Source organism: Erythrolamprus reginae, chromosome 2, assembly GCF_031021105.1.
Source record: "Erythrolamprus reginae isolate rEryReg1 chromosome 2, rEryReg1.hap1, whole genome shotgun sequence".
Lineage (NCBI taxonomy): Eukaryota > Metazoa > Chordata > Lepidosauria > Squamata > Dipsadidae > Erythrolamprus > Erythrolamprus reginae.
The window spans coordinates 174,405,946-174,431,199 of NC_091951.1; the positions used below are offsets into that span (position 1 = coordinate 174,405,946).

Consider the following 25,254-nt stretch of genomic DNA (forward strand, 5'->3'; position numbering starts at 1 on the left):
AAGCAATGGGTGGAAACTAATCAAGGAGAGAAGCAACTTAGAACTAAAGAGAAATTTCCTAACAGCTAATCCATGGAACAGCTTGCCTCCATAAATTGTGAATGGGAAAAGCTTCTATGCAAATGACCCCTTGGTTTTCACGTCAGGCTGCTGCATTTGCAAGCTTCTTGGGAGGGTTTGTTTGCTGCCGGAAAGAAGGAACCACAGCGCACCCAAACAATGCAGTTCTCCTGGCAAAAGCTGAAGGAAGTCTGTTTTGCACTTCGCAGCTGCAGAATATTAGCCTCTAAGACTTCTGTGGCATTAATACCCGAGGCTGACACACCCTTATTTACAGCACATAATGTACTGTACTGTGCCCTGTGCCAAGAAACTTAACCTATCTACTTTGGCTGAAAAACCAAGTCATACCAGGTTAATCCGATTCTTAAATTGCACAACTTCTATACAACTGGAGGGAAACCAAACCCTTCCTTTCCCTCTCCTTCCAACTTTTTCTCTCAGTTCCCTTCCCAACCAGCACAGTGGCCTCATTTTCCCCCCCTGCTGAGTGCTTGCATCTCACTTCCAAAACAATAACAACAAGCATGGTTGTTCTTAATTCCTTCTCTATTTCCCAAATGGATTATTAGAAAAGAAGTGCAGAGTCTGGGGAATGCTAGTGAGCATGAAAGATGGGCATATTCCTCGCTTGTGACACGCAGGAACACTTTAGTAAGGCAAAAGATCCAAATTTAAACTCTGCAAAGCTCACTGAATTGTTATTTCAAGGAAGCATAATTAGGAAGGAGACTCCACACTTTTTATTTATTTATTAAGACACTATCCCATTTACATCCATGCATGTGCCTCTTTCAAGCATCCCTTAATTGCAAGGACCATGCACGTCTTCCTCCTTCAGCCCTTGTTCCAGTTTTACTTGATATATCTTTAATGCTGAAGTTGCTGATAATAAAGAGTCCATCATATTAATTTCCTAATTTCAGAATTCTCTGCAATATTACTACTTACTGCCTCCTACCCCTGAAACAACTTGTCGTTCTCCCAAATAAAAGATAATTAGTTTTTCTATGACCCAGGCTTGAATTTGTAATCGAAGTAAATTTTACCAAGCAGGGAATCAATATTTGTTTTGCATGAAAAGCTGGATGTATTTCTTGTTGTTGCAAGTGCCTGATGCTTTCTTATCTAAATACACAACAAGAGTGCTCTGTTGGGTTAGCCACCAACTTATCTGGAGCCATTACCTGCTACAATCGGAGTTTAGATGAAAGGAAAGCTTACTACTTCATAATACATTGGGTCAGTTTGAGAGTTGAGCATCTATATTTGAAATAAGAATTATATGATCCCTGGGTTGCATGGAATCATTTAATTTGTGTGCATGTGTGTGTGTGTGTGTGTGTGTGTGTGTGTGTGTGTTTGTTTGTTTTGTATGTTGTTGTGAGCCACCCAGAGTTATGTTAAGTTAGATGGGAGATCATAAATAAAATAAAAGACACATCAATACCTCTGTGATTAATAACAGCAAAAACGATGTTATTTAATATAGCAGACCTGGGGGTATATATTCCACTACTACTCTGGAGGTAAGAATAATCAACAATGTCAATAATAATCCTTCCTTAGAGGCGACAGTAGTTCATTCTAAAGATCAGGCCAGGAAGAAACTACTATTGCTTGTTAACAGCACCCTATTTTGCATGAGTGGACTATAAAAAGCAGTTGGAAAAAAATTGTCAGCAGAGCCCACGGTGACATGCATAGCTATGAACGCGTATTGTTCTAGGACTGCTTGGTGCTTGAAAATTATGCATCTCTTTCTGGGAGGAAATAGACAGCCAAACTGAACAGACTGATTTTAATTGCCACTGGATGGGCTTTTATATCTCTCAAGGAGTGGAAAGGCAGTGATTGACAGGTAGTGCTTTCTCTAGCACACAAATGGATCCATCATTTCTGTCAGAACCCAGCTCCCGAGCCCACAAGAGGTCTATCTGCTGCCTCATAAATTCTGCTTATGTATGTGATATTTAATTGTGGGCATATAGGTTCTCTCTCTTGTATTCTCTCTCTCTCTCTCGTTCTCTTCTCTCATGTTCTTTCTTTCTCTCGTGTTCTCTCTTTCTTTCTCATGTTTTCTTTTCTCGTGTTCTCTTTTGTGTTCTCTCCCATGTTTTCTCTCTCTCTCTCTCTCTCTCACACACACACACACACTAAAACCACCTGACTACACAGGAGGAATGCTGAAATACAAGGTCTTCATCACACAAGCTAAGATAGTGGTTTTTAGAAATGAAGTTGTGAACATATTTCTTCTTGACCTCATTGGACCAGGCTACTGGTCCAATGAGGTCTGCCCAAATCCTATATTATCTCGTAGCAAGTTGACACTATTCTGCTATACAATGACCAGATTGAAAACAATGGACAGAATTAATAAACACAACCTTTTTTTTTCAATCCTCATTTTTGTAATTAAATACAATATTACAGCATGAAGAGAGAAAAAAGACATTTTTTTAAAAAATGTACTGAAAAAAATCCTATATCATTTTCTTTAGCAATTTTTAGGCAAAGCCAACATTCTGGCTTGCTGAGAAAACTTTGATTAAATCATTCTTTCTGCTGTAAGGAAATGTTTATTTATTATTACCAGAAGAACTTTGCACTACCAGTATTTAGTTTCTGATGGAGAAACAAAATCCATGGTCTCCCAGAGACAATCGCCAAGTTGCAATTCTAAGTAAGAAAAAAGGGATATTATAAATTACATGGAGAAGGGGCGTTGGTCCTACCCAATACGCCTCTTCTACGATGGTCGATATAGCAGCCATGCATGGGTTAATCCTGTCTGCTCGGTGATTGGACTGGGCCTGCCCAAGCTTCCATTTAGGTTGCTGACGTACTTCCTGGCTCCAATTCGAAACGAAGAAGAGAAAAGGAAGACTCCATTGTGCTACAGCCATTACACTATACAATCTCAACGGAAGCCAACTTACACGCCCATATAAGGGAGGGGCTGGCTGCCATATCCACCATCATAGAAGAGGTAAATCAGATATTATTATTATTATTATTTATTGGATTTGTATGCTGCCCCTCTCCGGAGACTCGGGCCGGCTAACAGCAATAATAAAACAGTATACAATAATAATCCAATACTAAAAACAATTAAAAACCCATTAATATAAAAAGCAAACATACAGACAGACATACCATGCATAAAATTGTAAAGGCCTAGGGGGAAAGAGGATCTCAGTTCCCCCATGCCTGACGGCAGATGTGGGTTTTAAGTAGCTTACGAAAGGCAAGGAGGGTGGGGGCAATTCTAATCTCTGGGGGGAGTTGGTTCCAGAGGGCCAGGGCCGCCACAGAGAAGGCTCTTCCCCTGGGTCCCGCCAAGCGGCATTGTTTAGTTGACGGGACCTGGAGAAGACCCACTCTGTGGGACCTAACTGGTCGCTGGGATTCGTGCAGCAGAAGGCGGTCCCTGAGATAATCTGGTCCGGTGCCATGATAGGACCAACGCCCCTTCTCCCTCATGGTAGATACAGCAGCTATGCATGGGACATACCTAAAGTTAATGTTCACAATGGGAGGGCTCTGTAATTTGGCGAGGTCTCAATCTTTCACTACTTGTTGAAGAACCCTCCGGCCGAATGCTGCCTCCACTGATGGATATAAATTAATTTTGTAATGTCGTAGAAACAGTATCCACCATGAGGGAGAACCATACAATTAAATAACTAGGGAGGAAATCCAGTCAGATTACCTGAACTAGCCCTAGTCCATTTTGTTCTGATCCTGATTCCATCTACTGTTGACATTTCAATCCTTGACCTGCCCTTCAACAGTCAAGGGTGGTATCCCCCAACAATAAGTTTTGTTCTATTCCAGGATTACTGGACTACCTTTTTAAAACCCATCGTTTCTAATTGAACACATAGACCACAGCTCGATGTGGGTTGGTAGGAAGAAATGCTTCAGTATCCTTGCCATGCAAAGCAAAGCAATGTATTTAATTTTGTTTTCTGCTATTGGTTCGCAAGCTGCATTCAACTGTGTAGCCCTTAAATTAAGTAGCACCAAGCTGCTGCCTTTTCTTTTTTTATTAAAAAAAGAAAAGAAAACACTGAGCGCTTAATCTCTGACCTATTGTCCCCAATCATGTTCCAGAGACGAGAAGGCTTTGCTGGCTAGGCTCCTGAAGGATAATTGGGTAAAAAGTTTGCTACAGCCCTTTCAGCATCGTCAATGAGAGATCTTCTGCCAAAAATCCATGCATGCAGCATTCTATTTATACAGCTACACATCAGAGGAGGACATTTTGTCACAACTCATTTGTCGCTGTAGCTTGCTTCTGACATCTGCCAGTGACAAGTGCACAAGCTAATCGAAAGAACACATTGATTTGGAGGCACCTGGCAAGTTTTCCTTCTCTAATTATTAGCTTGCTGTCCTGCCAGCTATCAAGCCCTGCAGTTCTAACAGGGTTATCCAAGGTCCTATTGGGCTTGTGTGAATTATTTATTTATTCTCTCCTCCCCTGTCCAACAGGAGCAGACTGAGTTTAACCCAGGCAGGGGACATCAACAAGTCGTAGTGACAACTGATAACACTATGGTGATGAGCATTCATGGGTGCACATCAGCTTTCTTCCACTCACTATGAATTGAGGTATTTATTAATTAAATTTATATAGTCATCCATCTCATGTATAGGACTCTGGGCAGCTGACAAATAATTAAAACGAATACTGTATAAACAACAAGAAAACAATGCTATAATAATGTAAACAAAAAAACACCAAGGCAAAAACAATATAAAAACTGTAACGAAAGACCTAAAACACACAAGGTATTCCCATCCATCAAAACAATCAGTACAGCCACTGCACGTTTTTCCTGAAGTCTAGGGGAAAATAAAAGGACGTGCTTCCAAAATCCAATTTTTTTTACTGAGGCTCCTTAATTTGAACCTGGAGAAGTTGAGAATTACCATGTTTGATGTTGGCAAGCAGATCAAAGGAAGAAAAGAAAAGGAAGAGGACTGAGAAAATTCAAAGAAGGGGCCTTGGGCAGCAATAAAACAAAATAAAAATCTAAGCAGAGAACTGCAGAGAAATAATCTTATTTTACAGTAACGAAAATAATTTTGAGATATTGTCTTTAGGGTTACATGGACGTCTTGTTTTAACTATTAAAAAGATTGGTCTTTTTCTACCCTAATAGAAAAGTTTAACAATTCTAGAACTTGGCACACCATGGTCAGACTCCTTTTAATCTTCCAACAACAGTAATAACAAAGCTAAAGCTTAAATATTTTGGACACATGATGCAAAGACAGAGGTCACTGGAAAAGATCCCAATGCCTGAAGAAACCAAAGGCAATTAAAAAAGAGGCCAGCAGAAAACAATGTGGTAGGAACCAAAAACAGTCTTGCAAGAAAGGAACTACCGACAATGCTCCTAAAATCTTGTACATTGACTCACAGGCTTGGAAGTGTCCAAACAACAATAATTCACCCTGTTCTGGCCAATTACAGTATTTATATGCACTGTAAATATACAACAATAAGAGAATCTTTTGATCCTGCAGGTGTTGTTGAGCTACAATTGCTAGCATACTTTTTTTCAAAAAAAACCTTTGGCCATACAGCTAAAGACTTCTGGGAATTGTGGGTCATTTAACATCTGGAGGACTACAAGTCTCTCCCCACCTCAACTCCTGTTGTGTTCATTTCACAATTTCATACTGCAGAGATTCCAGTGGTCATGCTTAAAAGTATGGATTTCTCTCCATCAGAGACATTTTTAGATTTCAATTATAAATATTGTTTTCTGACAGCACTAGGCAACAGATAGACACTGAGGAAAGGGAGAGAAACAAGGAAGAATCATGCTATTAGACCCGCAACTTTTGGCATCTTTCCTCTGTGCCTGACTGTTTCTATACCAACTGGTTGCAACCTACCAAACAACTTAGTGTTTGTACTTGCGTCTTCCAAATCCCTTTCTTTTTGATGTTCCAGCTAATAGATTTCATGCCTGCGGGGGCTATCATATTATTGATTTTGGGGAGTCCTTGTCAGCCAAAGAAGGCAAAATTTGCTTCAGTTAAATAAACACACATGTAGGTACTACATTCTAAGCGCTGTGAGAATTTAAATCATTAATTAGAAATTGCCTCATGCCGTGAAAATGTAGTTTTATTTCCAGAATGTTCACAGCTATATTTACAGAATATTTTTTACAATCTCTGCTGTATTCTCACTTCTCACTATCCTGCTATTTGTAGTGATCTAGATTCTAGAACATGTGTTGCAATGTGGGAGATCTATTTAAGATAAATGGGTGTAGAAAAGACTGAATTTGACTGACATGTTGGAAAGAAAAGAGATTATTGTAGTGAAAGAGGAATATGAGGGCACCTATTGCAGGGGTCTCCCTGTTCTCTATTCAGGCACCTCTAGATCTATCACAGGGGCTCCAAACGTGGCAACTTTAAGAGCCATGGGCTTCAATTTCCAGAATTCTTCAACCAGCATGGTTGAAAGTTGAAGTCCAACGAGTCTTAAAGTTGCCAAATTTGGAGAAGCACATGATTTTTTTTGTAACTAATACATGCTGTCTGAAAATTACGGTGTAATACTTCAGAGGGGAGACAAGTTGGAGAGGTCTGATTTTGACATTCCCACTCACTAAGAAATATACAAATCCCTGTGCATGAAATAAGACGATTGTTTGGTCTTGTGTAGAATTATCAACTAAACAATGCCGCTTGGCGGGACCCAGGGGAAGAGCCTTCTCTGTAGCGGCCCCGGCCCTCTGGAACCAACTCCCCCCAGAGATTAGAATTGCCCCCACCCTCCTTGCCTTTCATAAGCTACTTAAAACCCACCTCTGCCGCCAGGCATGGGGGATTTGAGATACCCTTTCCCCCTAGGCCTTTACAATTTTATGCATGGTATGTCTGTCTGTCTGTCTGTATTTATTTATTTATTATAATGGGTTTTAATTGTTTTTAGTATTGGATTATTGTTATATGCTGTCTTATTATTGCTGTTAGCCGCCCCGAGTCTCCGGAGAGGGGCGGCATACAAATCCAATAAATAAATAAAATAAATAAATAAATATTGAAAGTGGGACATTCAGAGTTTCACCCCTTCTCCTCCACATAAGTCTTTGGACAGATTCTTTATTGTCAAACCCATAATGACTAATGCATCAATACCCATTAGATGACATCCCAGCGTCTTCAAGCTAAGTCACCTGAGAGATTAGGCAGAGCCGGCACATTTCTGGCTTTGTTGATTACTCAATGTCACCTTATGAGACCCAGGAGATGAGCCTTTTCAGTAGATCTACCCTCTGCCATGATATCCTTCTTCAGATCTATGTTGACCCCAACTTCATAACTATTTAAAAGTTGGATGTCGTTGCTTGACTTAATCTTCCATTGACGGGTGGGCTGGCGGTTGCTCTGATTCTATCTCTCTTTAAGCTATTGGAATTGTTAAGGTCAACCAGTCTCTACATGGACTTAAATAAATCAACGAAATTTGTGAAATGTTGGTAGCTGTACCTTTAGTAGCATCCATATATGATGCAATTAGCAGGTGAATATACTCCTTCCCTGCTGTGAAAAGCTTCGCGTACAGATTGTGCATATCCCTGCTGTTAAAAATCAAATATCCACACACACCAGCCTTATTTCACATGTCTGTCTGCAGAGTGATTTCCATCACAGAATTCACTTGCTTTCTGCACAAATAGTTGCATGAATAATTCTAAGTTCTGTGCCTAATGAAAAGTAACAGGCTGGGTGGAAAAAAAACAAGAGCCGAGGATTATCTGACCACTGATTTATCACATGTCCGTTCACTTAATTTCCACACTAAAACTAAATTTAACCACATCAAAGAACATATTACCAACTTGTCCCCCCCCCCCTTTATATTTTTATTTTATCATTTTTTTCCTATCAGGAAAGTGCACCTGATTTCTTTCTCCATCTCTACATTGCTTAGTAATAATATAGAATAAAGGTACTGTCTGATTGCGGCATGACATATGAATCTTGCGGTTTGTAAAATATATGAGTTGCACCAGATCTCTATGAAGGCTACATCAGAGGCTATATTTTGAAAATAATTATGTGAGGCCAGAAAAAAAAAAAATTTAGATTGAAAAGAACTTACATTCAAATGCAGCTAACCTTAAAATAAACAAATATAGAGGACATAATTATAATGACAGAGAATAGGCGTTGATTGCTTACCTGAACGCCTCTTCTGGTACACTGAGCGGGTACAGCAGTCACATGGGTTGCTCGCTGTCCAATCCGTGGAGGACCAAGCCTAGTCTTTAAAAAGCCTGCTGGATCTGCCCCTTTCCCAGAATTCACGAATCCGTAGACTTAGGCTCAAATGTGGTGGCTCAATAGTGTTCAACTCTCATGATAGGAAAAGAGACAAATTAAAGGAATAACCAAAGTTAGAAAGGGAATAGGAAGGGAAGTGACTGCTGTACCCGCTCAGCATACGAGAAGAGGCGTTCAGGTAAGCAATCAACGCCTATTCTCCGTACTGAAAGAGTGGGTCCAGCAGTCACGTGGGACATACCCAATAGATGAGTCCCTAGGGAGGGATTAGTTCGCTATCGTGAGAGATAACGGATTGGAGGACTCTTCTGCCGAAGGCAGCATCCGCTGAAGCGTAAGAGTCAATTTTGTAATGCCTTATGAAAGAGATTGGAGAGGCCCAAGTGGCTGCTTTGCAGATTTCTTCCAATGGAGCTTGAGTTGCCCATGCGGCAGATGTGGCTGCACTTCTTGCGGAGTGTGCCGTAATACCTCTAGGTATGCTGAAGGAAGCTGACTCATAGGCCTTTGAGATGGTCCCTCGGATCCAACGACCTATTACGGTTGAGGATACCTTGGATCCCAGGGATCTGGGATGGTAGGCCACGAATAGAGCTTCAGACCTCTGAATGGGTCTTGTCCGTTGGATATAGATTCTCAGCGCTCTGGTGAGATCTAAGGTGTGCCATCTGACCGCAAGATGATGGAGCAAAATGAAGGCAACACGATGTCTTGGGATCTGTGGAACATGGAACTGACCTTGGGTAGAAAGGTGGGGTCCAGGCGCAGGACTACTTTGTCTGTATGGAACTGGCATAGATCCTGCCGAATGGAAAGGGCTGCCAATTCTGAGAGGCTTTTTAAAGACTAGGCTCGGTTCTCCACGGATTGGACAGCGAGCAACCCATGTGACTGCTGGACCCGCTCTTTCAGTACGGAGAATGAAGTGGCTGGATGGAGTCACTGAAGTAGTAGACGTGAGCTTAAATGGACTCCAGACAGTGAAGGGCTACCAAAATTTTTACTACCACACTGTGGGCGTGGCTTATGCAGGACGCCCTGCATTTTCTTTCAACATATTTCAGTGCAAATTGGGTACTCTGGGGTGGAGCTCCATTTTCGCTACCCCACTGCGTTCCCTCCCATCCGGGCAGCAGCCCACCCCTGACTCCAGGGGATGGTAGAGGACAGGAAGGCCTGGAGGAACATTGTCCATGGGGTCACAATGGGTGGGACACAAGTTCTCAACTAGCAATAACAACAAAAATTATAACTAGCATATTCAATAATTTTTCTCTTCTAACAAATTAAAATTTGGTGGAGACTTTTGGAGGTACTCAGGTAGGGTGATAAAGAGCAATGGCCCTATAGCAGAGATCCCCAAACTCTTCCACTCATCAATTCCTTCTTGAGGTTGCAGACTGTTCATTAACCCCCAAGCGTTTATTACATGAAAATAATTAAATGAATATTATTTAGCTAATAATTAACAGCAACAACACTGACCCACCTTGGTGTGTCCCATCTACTCATACGAGTCAATACTGACCACTTTGGATAACTCTGTCCAAGAACCGTAAGTTGTATAAGTCTGGTTTCTATCTTAGTGAAACACTTGAAATTAGTCTCCGACTTGTTCTAGTCAGTTTCTAAGTGAACTTTGTAAGTGACTGGGATTGTGAACTTGTATCTTCTCTAGTTTTGCTCAAGCTTTTCACCACCACATCGTAGTAAAGTCTGCCTGGGTTAGTCCCAGGATAGTGAACAGAAAGTACAGGTCCTCAACTTACAACAATTTGTTTAATGAACATCTGGAGTTACAACAGCACGGAAAAAAGTGCCTTATGACCACTTTTGACACAACCATTGCAGCATCTCCATGGTCACATGATCAAAATTCAGGTGATTGGCAACTTACTCATATTTATGGTGGTTGCAATGTCCTGGGGTCAAGCGAACACCATTTGCAAACTTTTTACAAGCAAAGTCAACAGGGAAGCCAAATTCACTTAACAATGGCGTTACTAACTTAAAAACTGCAGTGACTCACTTAAATTTAACAAGAATGGTCATAAAATGAAGCAAGAATCACTTAACAATTATTTCACTTAACAAATACATTTTAGGTTCCACTGTGGTCATAAGGAGAGTACTTTCTATAGAATATGTACAGTATCTATGTATCTCCCACACAACGCAACAGAATTGTCCAAGCAAATTTCCATTCAGCTATATTGAAAGGTTGTTCTCAGCTGCCCTAAAAACTACTGATTTTCCGATTTAACCATCCCCCCCCCCAATCCTGATAAACTTTACCATATCCATGTTTTGCAAACACTTCACTTAAGAGTAAAATGATTGATTAAAATTTTATTGGTAACGTTACAATTCTCTCCTCTAGATCACAAAAAGGACACTGACTTTTTCCTCTCCAGCTTGTGAATTCAGCAATTTTCTTCCCTCACCCCCAGGAGGATCTATTTTTAAATTTGCCTACATGTATTCCACATCTCTTTTTGATCTAAACCGCAGTCTCTGGCAAACTAGAGAGAAAGGAAGGGAGGAGTGGGTAATATGACTTTCCTCCCCACTCTCTATCGTCACTGTACAGAACATTTAGTACTGCCAAACTTTTCCATTTTGCTTTAAGGTTCTCTCTAGATCTGGAAACGAGAGGTACCAATAAAGGGATGCATCTGCCTTCCTACTTCAAAGAAATACTCACTTTCCACACATCGAGTAAATAAAACATTTAGTTGTTTCCCCTCCATCACCACCCTCAACCCTTCTGCATGAGTCAATGTGAAAAGACCTACCAATGGAAAAGGCCTGACTGATGGGTTAGTTCCCTCTGCTTTGATGCAACCCATGTAGAGTGTCCAAGGAACAGGAAACCTTTAAAACAGCAGCACCCTGTTTATTTGCAATCATCGGGCAACATCAATGCCTCAGAAATAACTAATATTAAGCTGGATTATACGAAAAATGACATACATGGGGGGGGGGGCATAAAGGCAGGCAGCAAAATCAAAACAAACCAGGATTGAGAATTGGGTGAACTGCACCATAAAGGGGACTGTTTAGGCCAGGGGTCTCCAACCTTGGCATCTTTAAGACTGCCCGGACTAGGGGGGGAACGCAATGGGGTAGCGAAAATGGAACTCCACCCTAGAGCACCCAATTTGCACTGAAAGATGTTGAAAGAAAATGCACGGTGTCTTGCATAAGCCACACCCACAGCGTGGTAGTAAAAAGTTTGGTAGCCCTTCACTGACTCAGACATAACAATTCAGGAGAAGTAAAGCCCTTCATGGCACCGGACCAGATTATCTCCAGGACCGCTTTCTGCTGCACGAATCCCAGCGACCAGTTAGGTCCCACAGAGTGGGTCTTCTCCGGGTCCCGTCAACTAAACAATGCCGCTTGGCGGGACCCAGGGGAAGAGCCTTCTCTGTGGCGGCCCCGGGCCTCTGGAACCAACTCCCCCCAGAGATTAGAATAGCCCCCACCCTCCTTGCCTTTCGTAAGCTACTTAAAACCCACCTCTGCCACTGAGATACTCTTTCCCCCTAGGCCGTTACAATTTTATGCATGGTATGTCTCTATGTCTGCTTGGTTTTTATTATAATGGGTTTTTTAATTGTTTTTAGTATTGGATTATTATTATATGCTGTCTTATTATTGTTGTTAGCCGCCCCGAGTCTTTGGAGAGGAGCGGCATACAAATCCAATAAATAAATAGATAATAAATAAAATAAATAGAAGTATGTGCACATACAAGACATTTTCAAGATCAGAGGCAGCTTATAGCTCTTTTCCTCCCTGAAGAAAGAGAGACCTGGTTTCTGAATTCTTTTTTCTTTATTTGCCCCCAACCCTCAACCAGAAGACATGTTTGTCCCTTAAACAGGGGTCAAAAGGGAGTCACAAAACAAAACATTAGTAACTGGGATGTTTCTCACTGTGGGAATGTTGTCCTAAGCACGGACAAAGTTAATGAGAATTGAGGCTGAAGCAGAACTTATCTTTGTTCAGTCCACTCAAATAATCAACTATTCATATTTAGAGGATATTTTGAAAACTATTTTCTCCTGTCTTATTCTACAGATTAAAACAAGAGGTGGCCTTTGTCCTAAAATATATCCTTCTGAAATAATTCACAACGTCATTTATCTAATAAGCAAAATTGCCAATTTGTATCTATGATTCAGCTTGTTTCCCACTGATGGAAAGATTTTTGAAATTTACCAGAACTTTTGGACAATATCTAACCCATACCAGAGAAACTGGAAAATATGGGCAATATTCCTGGCTGCCCCCTTGACCTCGACCCGATGTGGAATAAGCATTTGATCGGAGACATTGGGACGAGTCTGCTGTATGTAGCTCTGTTGTACCTTTATTTCAGAAACAGGAAATACTTGTGCTTGCCAATTCCTCCCTTGATGCTGGTCAAATTTCCTGCTCATCTAACTTAATCTTGTTATAAAAACATCATTTTAATTTTAAAAAAATTGAATGTTGGCCTTTTGCAGAGCAAAATGTGGGGAGTAGGAGTCATGGAGACAGACACCATTTGGGGCAATAGTAGAAACTGTGATTAGAAATGGCCAACATTTTGCCTGAATGGTTAATCAGAAATAATAAATCTGTTAGATGAAAATGTCTGAAGTGGCAACAAAAATTGAAAATTTGTTCAGAGGAACTTTGAAATGGAATAAGATTTGGCCTAAGAGACTATTTCAGCTATTGGAAGGAAGAAAGTAAAGAAAGATTTTGTCTCTAACAAGGAGAAAGAACACAAAAACCTAAGTACATAAGTGACTGAGTTGAGCTATTTCTAGTCTGCTGTTAATATTTTATTTTATTTTTTGGAGAATTAGGTGATAACCTCACATGACTTCATGGTGTCAAGAGTAGCTAGCATAGGAAAATGAGAATTCTACAGTAAAATGTCACAGGACAAAGTCTACTGAAGTATAATTTTGCCATGAGCATTGTCATATTGGTAATAATTTGGTAGGAAGTATGCAAGAAATAGTTGGCTTATGTTGTGTTACTACACATGTTATGAACTAAAGAAAGAAATGTCATAAAATTTTGCTAACTTCACTAGCCCACATCCTCATAGATTGCCTAGACTAAAGGTCTCCAACCTTGGCAACTTTAAGACTTGTGGACTTCAAGTTGAAGTCCACCAAGTTACTAAAGTTGGAGAGCCCTGGCTTAGACTCATTCCACCATCTCTTCCTAGCCCTGGCCATGAACATGTTGACTTAAGAATGACGGAGTCTATAGTCTATATATACAGAAAGCATAATGCAGGAACCTCTTTGAGAAGGCTGAAATAGTATTGCAAGTTTGTTTCATTTACTTTTACTCCGCCTTTATTAGTTTGATAAATAACTCAAGGTGGTGAACACACATAATAGTCCTTCTCCCTCCTATCTTCCCCACAACAACCACCCTCTGTGAGGGATTTCAGTTAAGAAAGTGGGACTGGCCCAAAGTCACCCTGCCAGTTTCCATGCTTAAAGATGATTCTTAGAATTCACAACCTGGCTTCTAACCAGATGTCTTAATCACTGGAAGAAACTGACTTTGATCCAACCAGCTCAAGTATCCTCATTCTCTGACACCAATTCTTAGGATTCTCTGATTCTAGGTATTCCTCTCAACCTGATATTTTATATCAGGACTAAACCTGGTATATTCTGCACCTGATCTATACCTAATATCTGTCTCTTGATACACCATGTTGGCACTTTTTATGAGTTCTAGGAAACAGCACAGCACATTTCATATGTGCCATCTCCAAGGAATACTTTCTTTATTGATCTCTTTCACAAAGAATCCCTCAATAGCGGGCAGAAACCCAATGCACAGATGCTGGGTGTGTATGAGTTACATGTATGACAGCCAGGCCCCACTTGGACCTCAATGGGCATGTATCCAAGAACACAGTGAATATTTTTATCCTGACTATACACTGTATGTCATTGTTGATGTGGGTTCCATAGTAACGAAGTGGCTTTCCAATAGATTTCTACAAACCTTGGCACTTCATGACAAGAAATTGGAGAAAAAAAAGAGAAGATTCTTTTCATTAAGTTTGTCAATTTTCAGATGCCAGCATAATATCTTCCCATCATTTTTTTTTTCTTTTAAAAAAGGAGAAACTTCCTCAATTCTAACACAAAGCTACAGGAATCACCAATGGCCCTGGGTTTTCTAGCCCTCAAGAACAACATCTGGCATTTTTATTTTCCGTTCTGTCCAACATTCATGCTACCTGTGTTTCATAACATTTGGCACGTTTTCTAGGAACATTTTGGAAAGTTCTATTTATTTTTATTTTGTCTTCCAGGGTAGAGGCCTGGTGTTATAGAGGTGCCAAGATTGAGCTCCAGGAAAACAAGCTATGTTCATTCTGACAAGGTAAGTTAGCTTCATACTCTAATTTTTAGTAAGCTTTTGATATGAAGACAGACAGAGGTAGTATTTCATTGTATATATTGGCCTCTCCCAGCCTGCTGTTTCTCTTCCCAAGATATGAAACTACCCATATCCTGCAAAAATAAAGGGGGGGTTGTCCATTTTTTCCTCATTTTTTAAATGAACATTCCATTTCATCACTGTTCTTGAATTATTCACATCTTTCCATGAGTGTTTCTGCTTCTTTTCTCCAAATTCTTGTTTTGCTTTGTTCTTCCTGTCACTGTCTACACCAAATAGTTTAGGGTAAAGTCTCCAGAACACTACCAGCAGGTAGTACCAAATTGCCAAAAGATACCCACTGGGAATTCTGCAAGTTGCAATCCCAACACTTCTGAAGGAGTACCAACTTGGGGAGATCAAGAAAAACACAGAATCCCCTCAGATGATACAAGACAATATATGCTCACTATATAATTCAAAAGGTTCAGCAATTATCAAATCATCATCAGAATGCAATCAAGAACACAATGTAGAGAAATATGTCTTCCCCAATCTTATTTCACGGAACACTAAAAATATAAAAATGCCAGATCATAAAACTGAATTTCATTTTACTTTAATGAAAACAGCTTCTTGATATATAATGGAAAACAGGGTACAAATATTTGCAATAAGGAAGTAAAATAAACCGTAAAGTTTTTTGCATTGTTGTTCATTTCTATCCACCAGAGAAATGTATGCATACTTCTTCCCCATAAAGGTTGGAGACTATGTTCAATTCTTGTACTTTGACAGCTTATTTTTTCTTTCAGTAGCTGAATTCAAGCAACAAATAGGTATATCATGTAGAGGAGTCACTTCTCCAAAATTACTCTTCTTTTCAATTATCTGCCATTTCAAGATTTGTGTTTTGTTAATCAATTCAATATTGCAATCAGAATTCAAAATAACTTTCTTTGGTATTTTTATGGCCAAATTGCCATAAACAGAAGGAAGTTATCAAACATATATGAATCTGTGTCCATTCACATTCTTTCTTTCTAAACTTTCGGGAAACATCATGTACACATTTCAGAGTTTGGCTCACCAACACATAAAAATCCACTGCAATGACCATTTCCCAAAGAGACAGGAGCATTGTAGGAAATTTAAATGAATTATTTTGCCCTCTGTTTTTATTATCTTATTATCAGTGCCAGGACACTAAAAGGTACCAACTCCTGTTGCTACTTGCCCATCATCCACTTCCTAGTCAGCTTGATGAGGAAAATCTAAGGGGAATGGATCACACAATCTGCCCCTCAAATTGTGACTCCAGTTCATTACATGATCTCAAACAGTGGGGAAAAGAAGTTCTCTTCTTTTGAATAGAAAGCACAGAATGGGACAACTTGCCATGGTCAATTCATCACAGCCAATTCACTACAGGACAACTGGCGGCTACAGGACAACCCGCCATAGGAAAATTCAACAATTTAACTTAGGTATTTAAAATAAATTTTAAAATATTTTAATGTTTGTCATTTAAATTATACTTTATCCATTCTTTTGCATCATTTCTTTAACAATTCTATTTTACCATTTCTTTAAAATTAGCATGATTCTTGTTCCGCAGTGAGTTGGCCCATGGCCCATTGAGTGTGGCAAATTATCCTTGAGTCTAGAAAGCATGAGCTTCGTTACTTAAAGTCATTTCTAATGTGAATGACGACAGGCAAACATCAACCCATTTTAACCTTGGTCCCTGCAGCTCCAAATGTATATGTGCTTGCTGGGTCACTTGAGGTGAGGGAAAGAAACTCTTGCTTATGGCAAAGTCTCCATTGCTTTTATTGTATTGTTCATGTTGCAGAGCTAGACTGAAAATAAATTCTTGGCTTACAGCCTGGAGATTCTAAGGAAACTTTGGGCATGATGTTTTAAATGGGAGGGGCATTTGTGAATGCTAACAACAAAATCTGAAATTAAAATAACTTTTGGCAGTAGGACAGTTTAGAAGTGTGTTTTGAAATTCCTCCGCCACCAGTGCAGGGGGAGAGTGGGGGTGTTTTTTAAAATCAACCAAGAGCATAAATTCTAGCGAGGCTTGACTTGTAAAAGAGGTTGCAAATGAACTTTGACAGATGAACCATGTAAAGATTGGCTGCTTTTCCTGCTCCCCTCAAACAACACGGTGAAGGAAAGGATTCTCATTCTAATAATTCTCTCTACCCTCCACCCTGTGCTTGGACATTGAGGCATATCATAGAGTCATTTCAAAGATATACAGCAGTGATGGCGAACCAATGGCACGGGTGCCGCAGGTGGCACGCAGAGTCGTTGCCCTAGCTCAGCTCCAATATGCATTTGTGTGCCGGCCATCTGATTTTTGGCTTGCATAGAGGTTCTGGGAGGGTGTTTTTGGCTTCCAGAAGGCCTCCAGGGGGATGGGGGAAGCCATTTTTATCTCCCCCAGCTCCAGGGAAGCCTTTGGAACCTGGGGAGGGTGAAACACAAGCATTTTTACCTCCCCCAGCTCCAGGGAAGCCTTTGGAGCCTGGGGAGGGTGAAACACAAGCCTACTGGGGCTACCAGAAGTTGGGAAAGAGTTGTTTCCAGCCTCCAGGGGAGCTCTGGGGAGCAGGGGAAGCCATTTTCGCCCTCTGCGGGCATTGAATTATGGGTGTGGGCACTTGCACATGCGCGATTGTGTGCAACCACCCTCTTTCGGCACCCGAGGAAAAAAAGGTTCTCCATCACTGATATAGAGGGAACCTGACACAATCCTGAGGATGGTGTAGCATCTGAGAACACATGTGACAGTTGTCTTGGAAGGGTTACTACATCAACTCTTCCCTGCCGGTGAAAAGATTTGCACACCAAAGGTGATGCTTGTGTAATCTTTGTCTTTTTTGCAAATGTCATGTGTGGGGAAGCCATGTGATGCCACTATGGGGTGTCTCAAATTGCTTCCATAATGCTAAAACCCATGCAGGTTTTCTTTTAGTTTGAAAAAAAACTACAACCCCTCCTTGACCTCTTAAGCATAGAAAGCATAAATGATCAGGTTTGAGATGTCAGGAAGAATCCACAAAGGAGAAAGAGAAATGATGCTTGCCCATGCACCTTCAAGATCAGAGCCTATGTAGGCTTTCTGCCTTTTGTCTCCTCTCAATATAACCCACATTTCTCCTGCAGCCAATGCTGCTTCCAAAACCTATAATTCTCTCCTTAAAAAAATTACTCCCTCTCTTTCTTGGATGAGAAGTGGAACATCATCAAAGGAAAACCCAGAAAGTCTGGTTGCTTCTTGAAAAAGCACCTTTGGGACTCTCTCCATCACGTTTCTTTTCGGTGCGGTTTCAAAAGTTACATCTCTTTAAAAGCAGCACATGGAACTTGCCATCATCACACCTCAAAAGCAAAACACACAAAAATGCAACCAAGTTTCTATCGTACACCCAATTCTGAGACCACACGGCCTAGGAAGCCGGAGCCACTGTGGTGTTGTGCGGTGCACACCAAACACATTTTCAACTCAGCGCTTTCTTTATCTGGAGAACTGCACTTGGGAACTGCACGCACTTACATGCAAAGAAATTAATTGGTTGGAAACAATTCCCATCATATACTACTCAGCATTTTATAGCTTTTCTGAGAAATGTATGTACTGGCTCCGTCTGAAATTCTTCCCCTTGTTTCAATGCCAGTTGAAATAAACATTCATTCAAAAAATCATCAACTGAAGTGCATGTCAATGAGGATTCTGGCTCTGATTTTTAGAGAAATTCAGCTAGATCACTAGTCCCCCCCGTCCCGTCCCCCCTCCGTTTTTGATAATCACAGAGTTTGTGGCTTTGATTTTCTATACCATTCTTTTCCACTCTCAGCGCTAGCTGCTGGATTTATTTTGATTTATATGTCTTTGACAATAATCTCTTGTTCACCATCCCAGGACAAGAGAGCAAATAACATGGTTTCCTGCTGTTGAGAATGAGTTCCGTTCCAACAGAAGTCAGATAAGCAATAAATAACCCAAGTGAAAATTAAATGCAGGGCCAAATTGCACTTCGTGCCGATTTCCCAAATTCTATGTAGAATTAATTCCAAGTACTCATCCACCCACCATATATTTCTCCTTTTCCTAACTGCTTGTTTAACAGACAAACTTGTAAACGTAAATAGAACTGTCCTAGATATCCCACAATTTTTACGGAGATTAGTCTTAATAAATATAATTAGGACTGCAGGCTGAGTTTTAAAATGTTTCCAAATTGCTTCTCTGTTTATCAAGAAATGTTTAAAGCAGTGTTATGATGATTTCAGAATAACTGTAGGGACATTTTCAAGAGAATGTTCTCAGTTCCCTACAAGATTCTTCAAGTAGTCTTCTGGGGACTCCAACAAAGGGATGGCTGATATTTCCTGGATGTATAACAGAGGTGGGTTGCTCCTGGTTCGCACTGGTTCTTTAGAACGTGTAGTGGGAATTTCCCCCCACTTGCTGAACCAGGAGCAATTGCCGGTTGGCCATATCCCTCCAACTGGCTCTAATGGTGGTGCCATAGGCACCACCATCTTGTTTTTTGCTCCTGCGCACGCGTAGAAGCTTGGTTTTTGGCGCTGTGCATGAACGTGTGCTCCTGTGGCGTGCAATGTGCATGCGCCCACGTGGTGCGGGAGAAAGCAAATTGGAGGTGAGCAAAGTTAGTACCCATCCTTGATATGTAAGTATCTGTCTGATGGGACATATTAATCACATACTGTTTGGAAATTAGAAGACTGCCGATATTGTTGTAACAACACTTCATTAAAGTAAATCTGAATTCTAACAAAATTAATAACTTCACCACTTGTAAAATTCTCCCACAGAAAGACTTAAAAAAAAATCTGACAGTAGTTACTTTTATACAAAACTTCTTTCAATGAAGAATGAACTATTCAAACTCATTTTGAATTCTAGTGTTTCTCCATTATTCCTTCAAGCACAGGCTAGTGTCTGCTATTAGCATATTGTCTGCCTCTAGCTGGTGACCTTACCTCCAGATATCAATTAACTACAACACCCTGGCTGATAGTGAGGGATGCAAAGAACTGTACTTCACCAACATCTGGATATCTACAGGTTTCTAAACCAATGCAAACAGATGTGCAACCTGGATTGTAGGTAATTCCAGCACATCTCATGAACCTTTCAAAACACCCATTCAGAAATAACATTAATTCGAAATGTGAGATGCTAGCTTTCATGTAATTCATTGAAATGTGGAGACCCATTTTCCCACACCAATATGGCAGCATTTAGATAAGGAATTGTATGGGTATAACCACAACATGGTTCCTTTACATGCAAGTACTGGTTGGCTCCCTGCATGTAGAAAACTACAACTGATAGCAAGTGGCTCTAGGTATGTGGTTCTTGGGGGGGGGGGGCATTCGCCAAATAACATGGGGAGTTGTCTTAGTTTGAGGATGTCTGTCCTTCCTCCAAATAACATATTATGGGAAGACTTTGGTGTAAGGCTTCATATTAACCTAGCATATTTATATAAATATGTCCAGACAGAATACAGTACCAGAACAGAAGACTTGAACTGGTACTGGCTCTCTTTCATTGCTCCCCTTCTTCATCTTACCAGGCTTGCTGTATTGAATCAGTTCTAAAAGGATACTAATTGTATGTTTCTGAATGAGAATCTCCCTGCAGGAGTTAGCAAATTCTGTGTATTGCAACCCTTCCTCAAAATAATAGATGAATATACATGGCAGTCTCCATATGTAGAACTAATTATTTCATTCAGATTCTGGCAGGACAAGAAATAAGTATATTGTTTAATTTTAGCACTAGCACTTAAACTTATGTATCATTTCATAGTGCTTGTATAGCCCACTCTAAGCTGTGTACAAAGTCAGCACATCAACCCCAAAAATCTGGGTCCTCATTTTACTAACTTTGGAAGGATGGAAGGCTGAGTCAACCTTCAGCCAGTCAGGATCAAAATCCTGGCAGTGGGCAGAGTTCGCCTGCAATACTGCATTCTAACCACCGCATCACCAGGGCTCTAACAATTGCATTGTAATCTATACATCATGGGCTATTTTCAAACACTGTGATACTGCAGCTGCTTACTGCAGGTGTATGCAGGCAAAACAAGGAGAAATACTGAGAGTGAGTTTAGACAACATTCAACACCAGTGAACATGAGTCAAAACTCTCATATTGAATGAAATAAGGGTGAGGCCCTGGAAGAGCAAGTAGCAGGGTCTAATCTCCCATTCCTTGAATTGAATCAGGTTTCTCTCCAGTACTACACACATATTCACAACCTGAATGGAAAAGGCTCCCTGTGACACATATATGGGACTCCTCACCAATGGGGCCAAAAAATAATAATAATCCAAGGACTTCTTACTTTACCTGGCCTGGGTGTATTTTGCATGCAGTTTTGGGAAACCATAGTCGGGTGGACCAATGTGGATGTTCTGTGGCTGAGGTCCATGACAGATGGTGAGGCTGAGGTAGGTTGCTGAAGAGCTGGCGGATGAGGGCTGTGGTCGTGCTGGGCTGGACTGGGTGGGATGCCATTCTCTGAGAGAAATTCTTCCAGGTCCATGTATTCCAACTGGAAAGTGTCACCATCATAGGGAAGTGTCTTGTCCCATAATGTAGGCCCCAGAAAAGCAGACTGTGGGACAGTGGTACTAGTACTGTCGTCATCCAGTTTTTTGTCTTTGTCTTTTTCTTTATAAAATGCTAGAAAGCGAAGGGGAAGGCAAGGAAATGTGAAGACTATTTTAGCTTGTTTCTTGCTAAGGAGAAAACAAAGAGAATCCATTTGTACTTATTCTCTGTTTTGCATTTTGGAACACAATTACAGTCTCGGGATACATTTTTCAGCTCACTAAGGCCATGTATGTTTTCCATCTCTGCTTTTAACTTGCAAATTCATCTGTATTCTTGGCTTCAAGCAAATTGCAAGCTTCAAGCAACACCCCACCCCAAGATTTCATCAGAATGGAGAATTGGAAAAATTGCTCAAATGGTTATAGTGGAATATGGAATATTGGATTTGCCTGATCAAATCCTGCAGAACTGAAATTACTCATAATGGTAGGGTTTATATATCTGTAAAAACCCATGGTTTAATATAATAAACATGGTTTCATTTAAGCCACCACTAACTGGTATTGCACAACAGTCAGCCAGAGTCTATTAAATACAGTGGCTGGGTTTCTATATATTACACAGAATCCAAATAATAAAAGCAAGATTATGGATTCTGCAATGTATGTAACCACTTACTACTTCAAATAGGTTTAAGAAGAACAGAATACCCATTGTGTTTGTAAGGCAGTGCTAATTTGCTTCAAATAAATTTTGAATGACAACATACCGCATTTTAAATATAAATTAATAACCAGAAGATCACCACACCTGATTTATTTAAATGTGTTATTTTTTTTTTAAAAAAACCAATTATCTAGGGATAACATTCATGCTAGTTAGGAATTCTGGAAATGCTATCTTAGTAAAATAGCCTAACTTAGCCCTATCTTCATCATTTGCTGCTTAGAAACTAGAAATTCATAATGAGAAGCTATAAAACAAGCCAAACATTACCCAGAGGAGTCACAACTGCATTTCACAAGATTGGTTAAAAATAAACTTGCAGCTGCAACAGACAGGCTGGAACTATTAAGCCCCTTTTCAGCTTCGTCCTACAACCATTTCCAGATTTGTATCTTCCCTTTCTTCTACTCCTATGCCTGGGATTGTTTTGAAATGCACACTTGTTTTGAAGCCAAGAATCAGAACTTTTTGTACACTGTGTAGGAAATTGCAAAATTAATTGTAATCCCGACCTCCTTCTTGGTGGATTTTTCTTAGAGCAAAGTAGCAATAAAATGGTAATTACAGATCTTAGTGCAACTTATAGTTTGTTCTTTGGTATTCGTTGGATTTAGTCTTATTATGCTGACAAATAATTATTGGCAGCCACTTCCCAAATTTGTGTAACCCTTAATGCATTTCTCAGCAACTGATCACCCTCTTCAAATATATTTTATTTGAACATTCACCATTCTTAAATCCGATTTTTCAGCACTGGAAATATTTGAAGTTGTTATCACAATCTAAAAGAACTACCCCAAAAACTTCCTTTTCCAAATGACACATTACATCAACATAATTAATCTGGATATCCTATTCTTTTGTTTGGGATTTTTTAATGGAAAAATATGCATATTGGTTCATAGTCAACAGGAATGAGATGGCTCTAAACTACACAAGTATAAAAGTATAGGTGACAAAAATATTACCTCAAAAATCATTGAAAATTGTTGAATGCTGTACAATGGTTAGCTATTACTGACTTTTAACTGCAATGGAGTTTAATGGTTAGGGAATTCCAACTTTATTAGAAATAATTCAAGGTTTAGATTTTATTCCTCTGAACCTTCAATCAGAGGTTGAATTAGGTTTTACTAGTACCTTTAGGTTGCAAAGTTTTGATTTGAAAGATGCAGTAAAATTTCTGATTCGGGTATGAAACAAGTCACTCTAATTTTTAAAAAAATCTGCTATAGGCTTTAAGTAGTCCATGTGTATTGGGGGGAGCAGTGTGTACACATTGATGGATAAATGTATGCCCCGTGTAATGCAGGGGGGAAAAGTACAGGGAGGGCCTATGGTTCAAGGCACACCTTCTTCAAAAATCACCTCTACAGAAATAAAATGCCCTGACTTTTAAATCAAACAAGGGCAAAGAGTTACTAGATTCTGTAAAAAACTATCCAGCAAAATTCCAAATTTACCTGAGAGAAGAGCACCTTACCCAAAAGATCAAGCTCTAATTTACCACAGAACCCGCCAACCAAAAATAAAACCACCCAGCGCAGAAAAAATAGGGTCATTTTTCACTCTAGGCTATAAACACAACCACACGCGTTAATTTTTTTTTAGAGCAAAGAGCAGCAAGCTCTGCAGTCGTTTTTTAATAAGGCATACTTACATGAGGGTAAACTAAGCCCCGTGTACTGAGTTGGCCTTAACTCCGACTAACATCCAGAGAGAGGCAAAAAGAGGCCAGGATTAGAAGGAACCGTTTTGTTACTTCTCGGTTAATAACCCTAGGCGTGTTTACAGGGAAATCGACCCCGCTCGATTCAGCAGAAGCGATCCCCAAGGATCTTTTTTTAAAGATTGCAGCTGCAGCCTCCTGCGAGCGAGCCGAAACAAAACAAAACAAAAAGCCGCGCGCTTCAGGATTGCGCGGAGTACTCAGGGTCCCGTTTAGACTCGTAAAAAAAGAGCCCTATTCCCACGAGCAAACGCGTGGCTAAAACGGACGCCTGTTTGCTCGCCGCTCGTCAGTGAAAACTTGCGCACGGCTTTATAAACCTTACAAACAACCCGCAGGACCATAAAGCGGGGCGGAGGTGGGGGCAATAAGGGAAACCTCACCGCCACACTCCTCCTCCCCCGCTGTTACACGCGCGCGCGTGCACACACACAAACACACACACTCACACGCAATGTCTCTCTCTCTCTCACCATCTTCGTGATGCAGCGGTAGCTTGAGCGGGTTTTCCAGCAGGGATTTCAGCACCCCGTAAGTTGGAGGCAGAAAAGCTGGGTTCAAAGGAAGAGGTCGAGCCATCCCCTCTTTTCGCCCCTCCTTCAAACCGCCAATGTGGTTAAAACTAGCAAAAAAGAAAAGAAAGAAGAAAAAGAAGTGGAGGGGGTGGAAAAGAAAAAGAGGAGGAGGAGGAGGAGAAGAAATCCCCAATCGATGTTCCGTTCGGAAAAAAGCGCTCTTCTTGTTCTGCAGCGGTTTTATCGTACGGGTGCGAAGGGAGAGTTGGTTTGCAGACGACCTCGCTCCCAGAGAATCAGGGCGTCCCCGGATCTCTTTTTTTGCAAATTAGACCGAGGAGGTGTATTTTTTTAAAAAAGGAGAGAGAGAGAAGAAAGGGAAGGGGCAAAAAAAACAAAAAACAAGAGGCAACCCTACCGGCCAGAATAAGCCAAGCGGCGCTTTCTAAGCTCTCTCGCTCCTCCCCGTCCTGAGAGCTGGCTGGGGCCACCTGCGCCGCTCTCAGAACATTTGCATACCCATGTGCGGACAGGGATCGAAATGACGTCAGAGTTAGCCCAGCTCCCAGGTAGGCGGGCGAGGGAGGAGTTCGCTAGGCCCTCAGCATTAATCTTCGGGTTGCCGCCGCCGCCGCCGCTTTTCATTCCATTGCTTTTGCTCGCTGGTGTTGGGAGGCCGAACTATAAAAAAGGGTTTCTGCTGAGGAGAAGGACCTCCCTTCAGGAAAGGCCTTCGCCTTTCGATGGGGGTGCGGGGAGGGGGGTTATTTTTAAACCTATGAACAAAAAATAAAATGAAAATAAAGTCTGTGATAACTTTTAAAACCAACGGGGTTTTTTAAATTTGTTTGTCTGTCTGTCTGATTCACTGACCGACT

The 25,254-nt window shown here is 40.7% G+C and overlaps 1 protein-coding gene across 3 annotated transcripts in view; it reads right to left on the bottom strand.

Moving 5' to 3' along the window:
• Positions 1 to 25,036, bottom strand: part of HLF (HLF transcription factor, PAR bZIP family member) — a 78,290-nt gene extending 53,254 nt beyond the window's left edge. For 2 of the 3 annotated variants that reach the window (XM_070740483.1, XM_070740482.1), the window contains exons 1-3: positions 24,795 to 25,036; positions 24,335 to 24,483; positions 21,200 to 21,535 (exon numbers count right to left, since the gene is read on the bottom strand). In XM_070740483.1, the coding sequence (XP_070596584.1) occupies positions 21,200 to 21,535; positions 24,335 to 24,483; positions 24,795 to 25,021 (712 nt within the window). In that variant the 5' untranslated portion in view covers positions 25,022 to 25,036. Of the gene's footprint in view, positions 1 to 21,199; positions 21,536 to 23,792; positions 24,199 to 24,334; positions 24,484 to 24,794 lie in introns of those variants that run through there. The other variant, XM_070740484.1, reaches the window with a different exon arrangement.
• Positions 25,037 to 25,254: the final 218 nt, after the last annotated feature.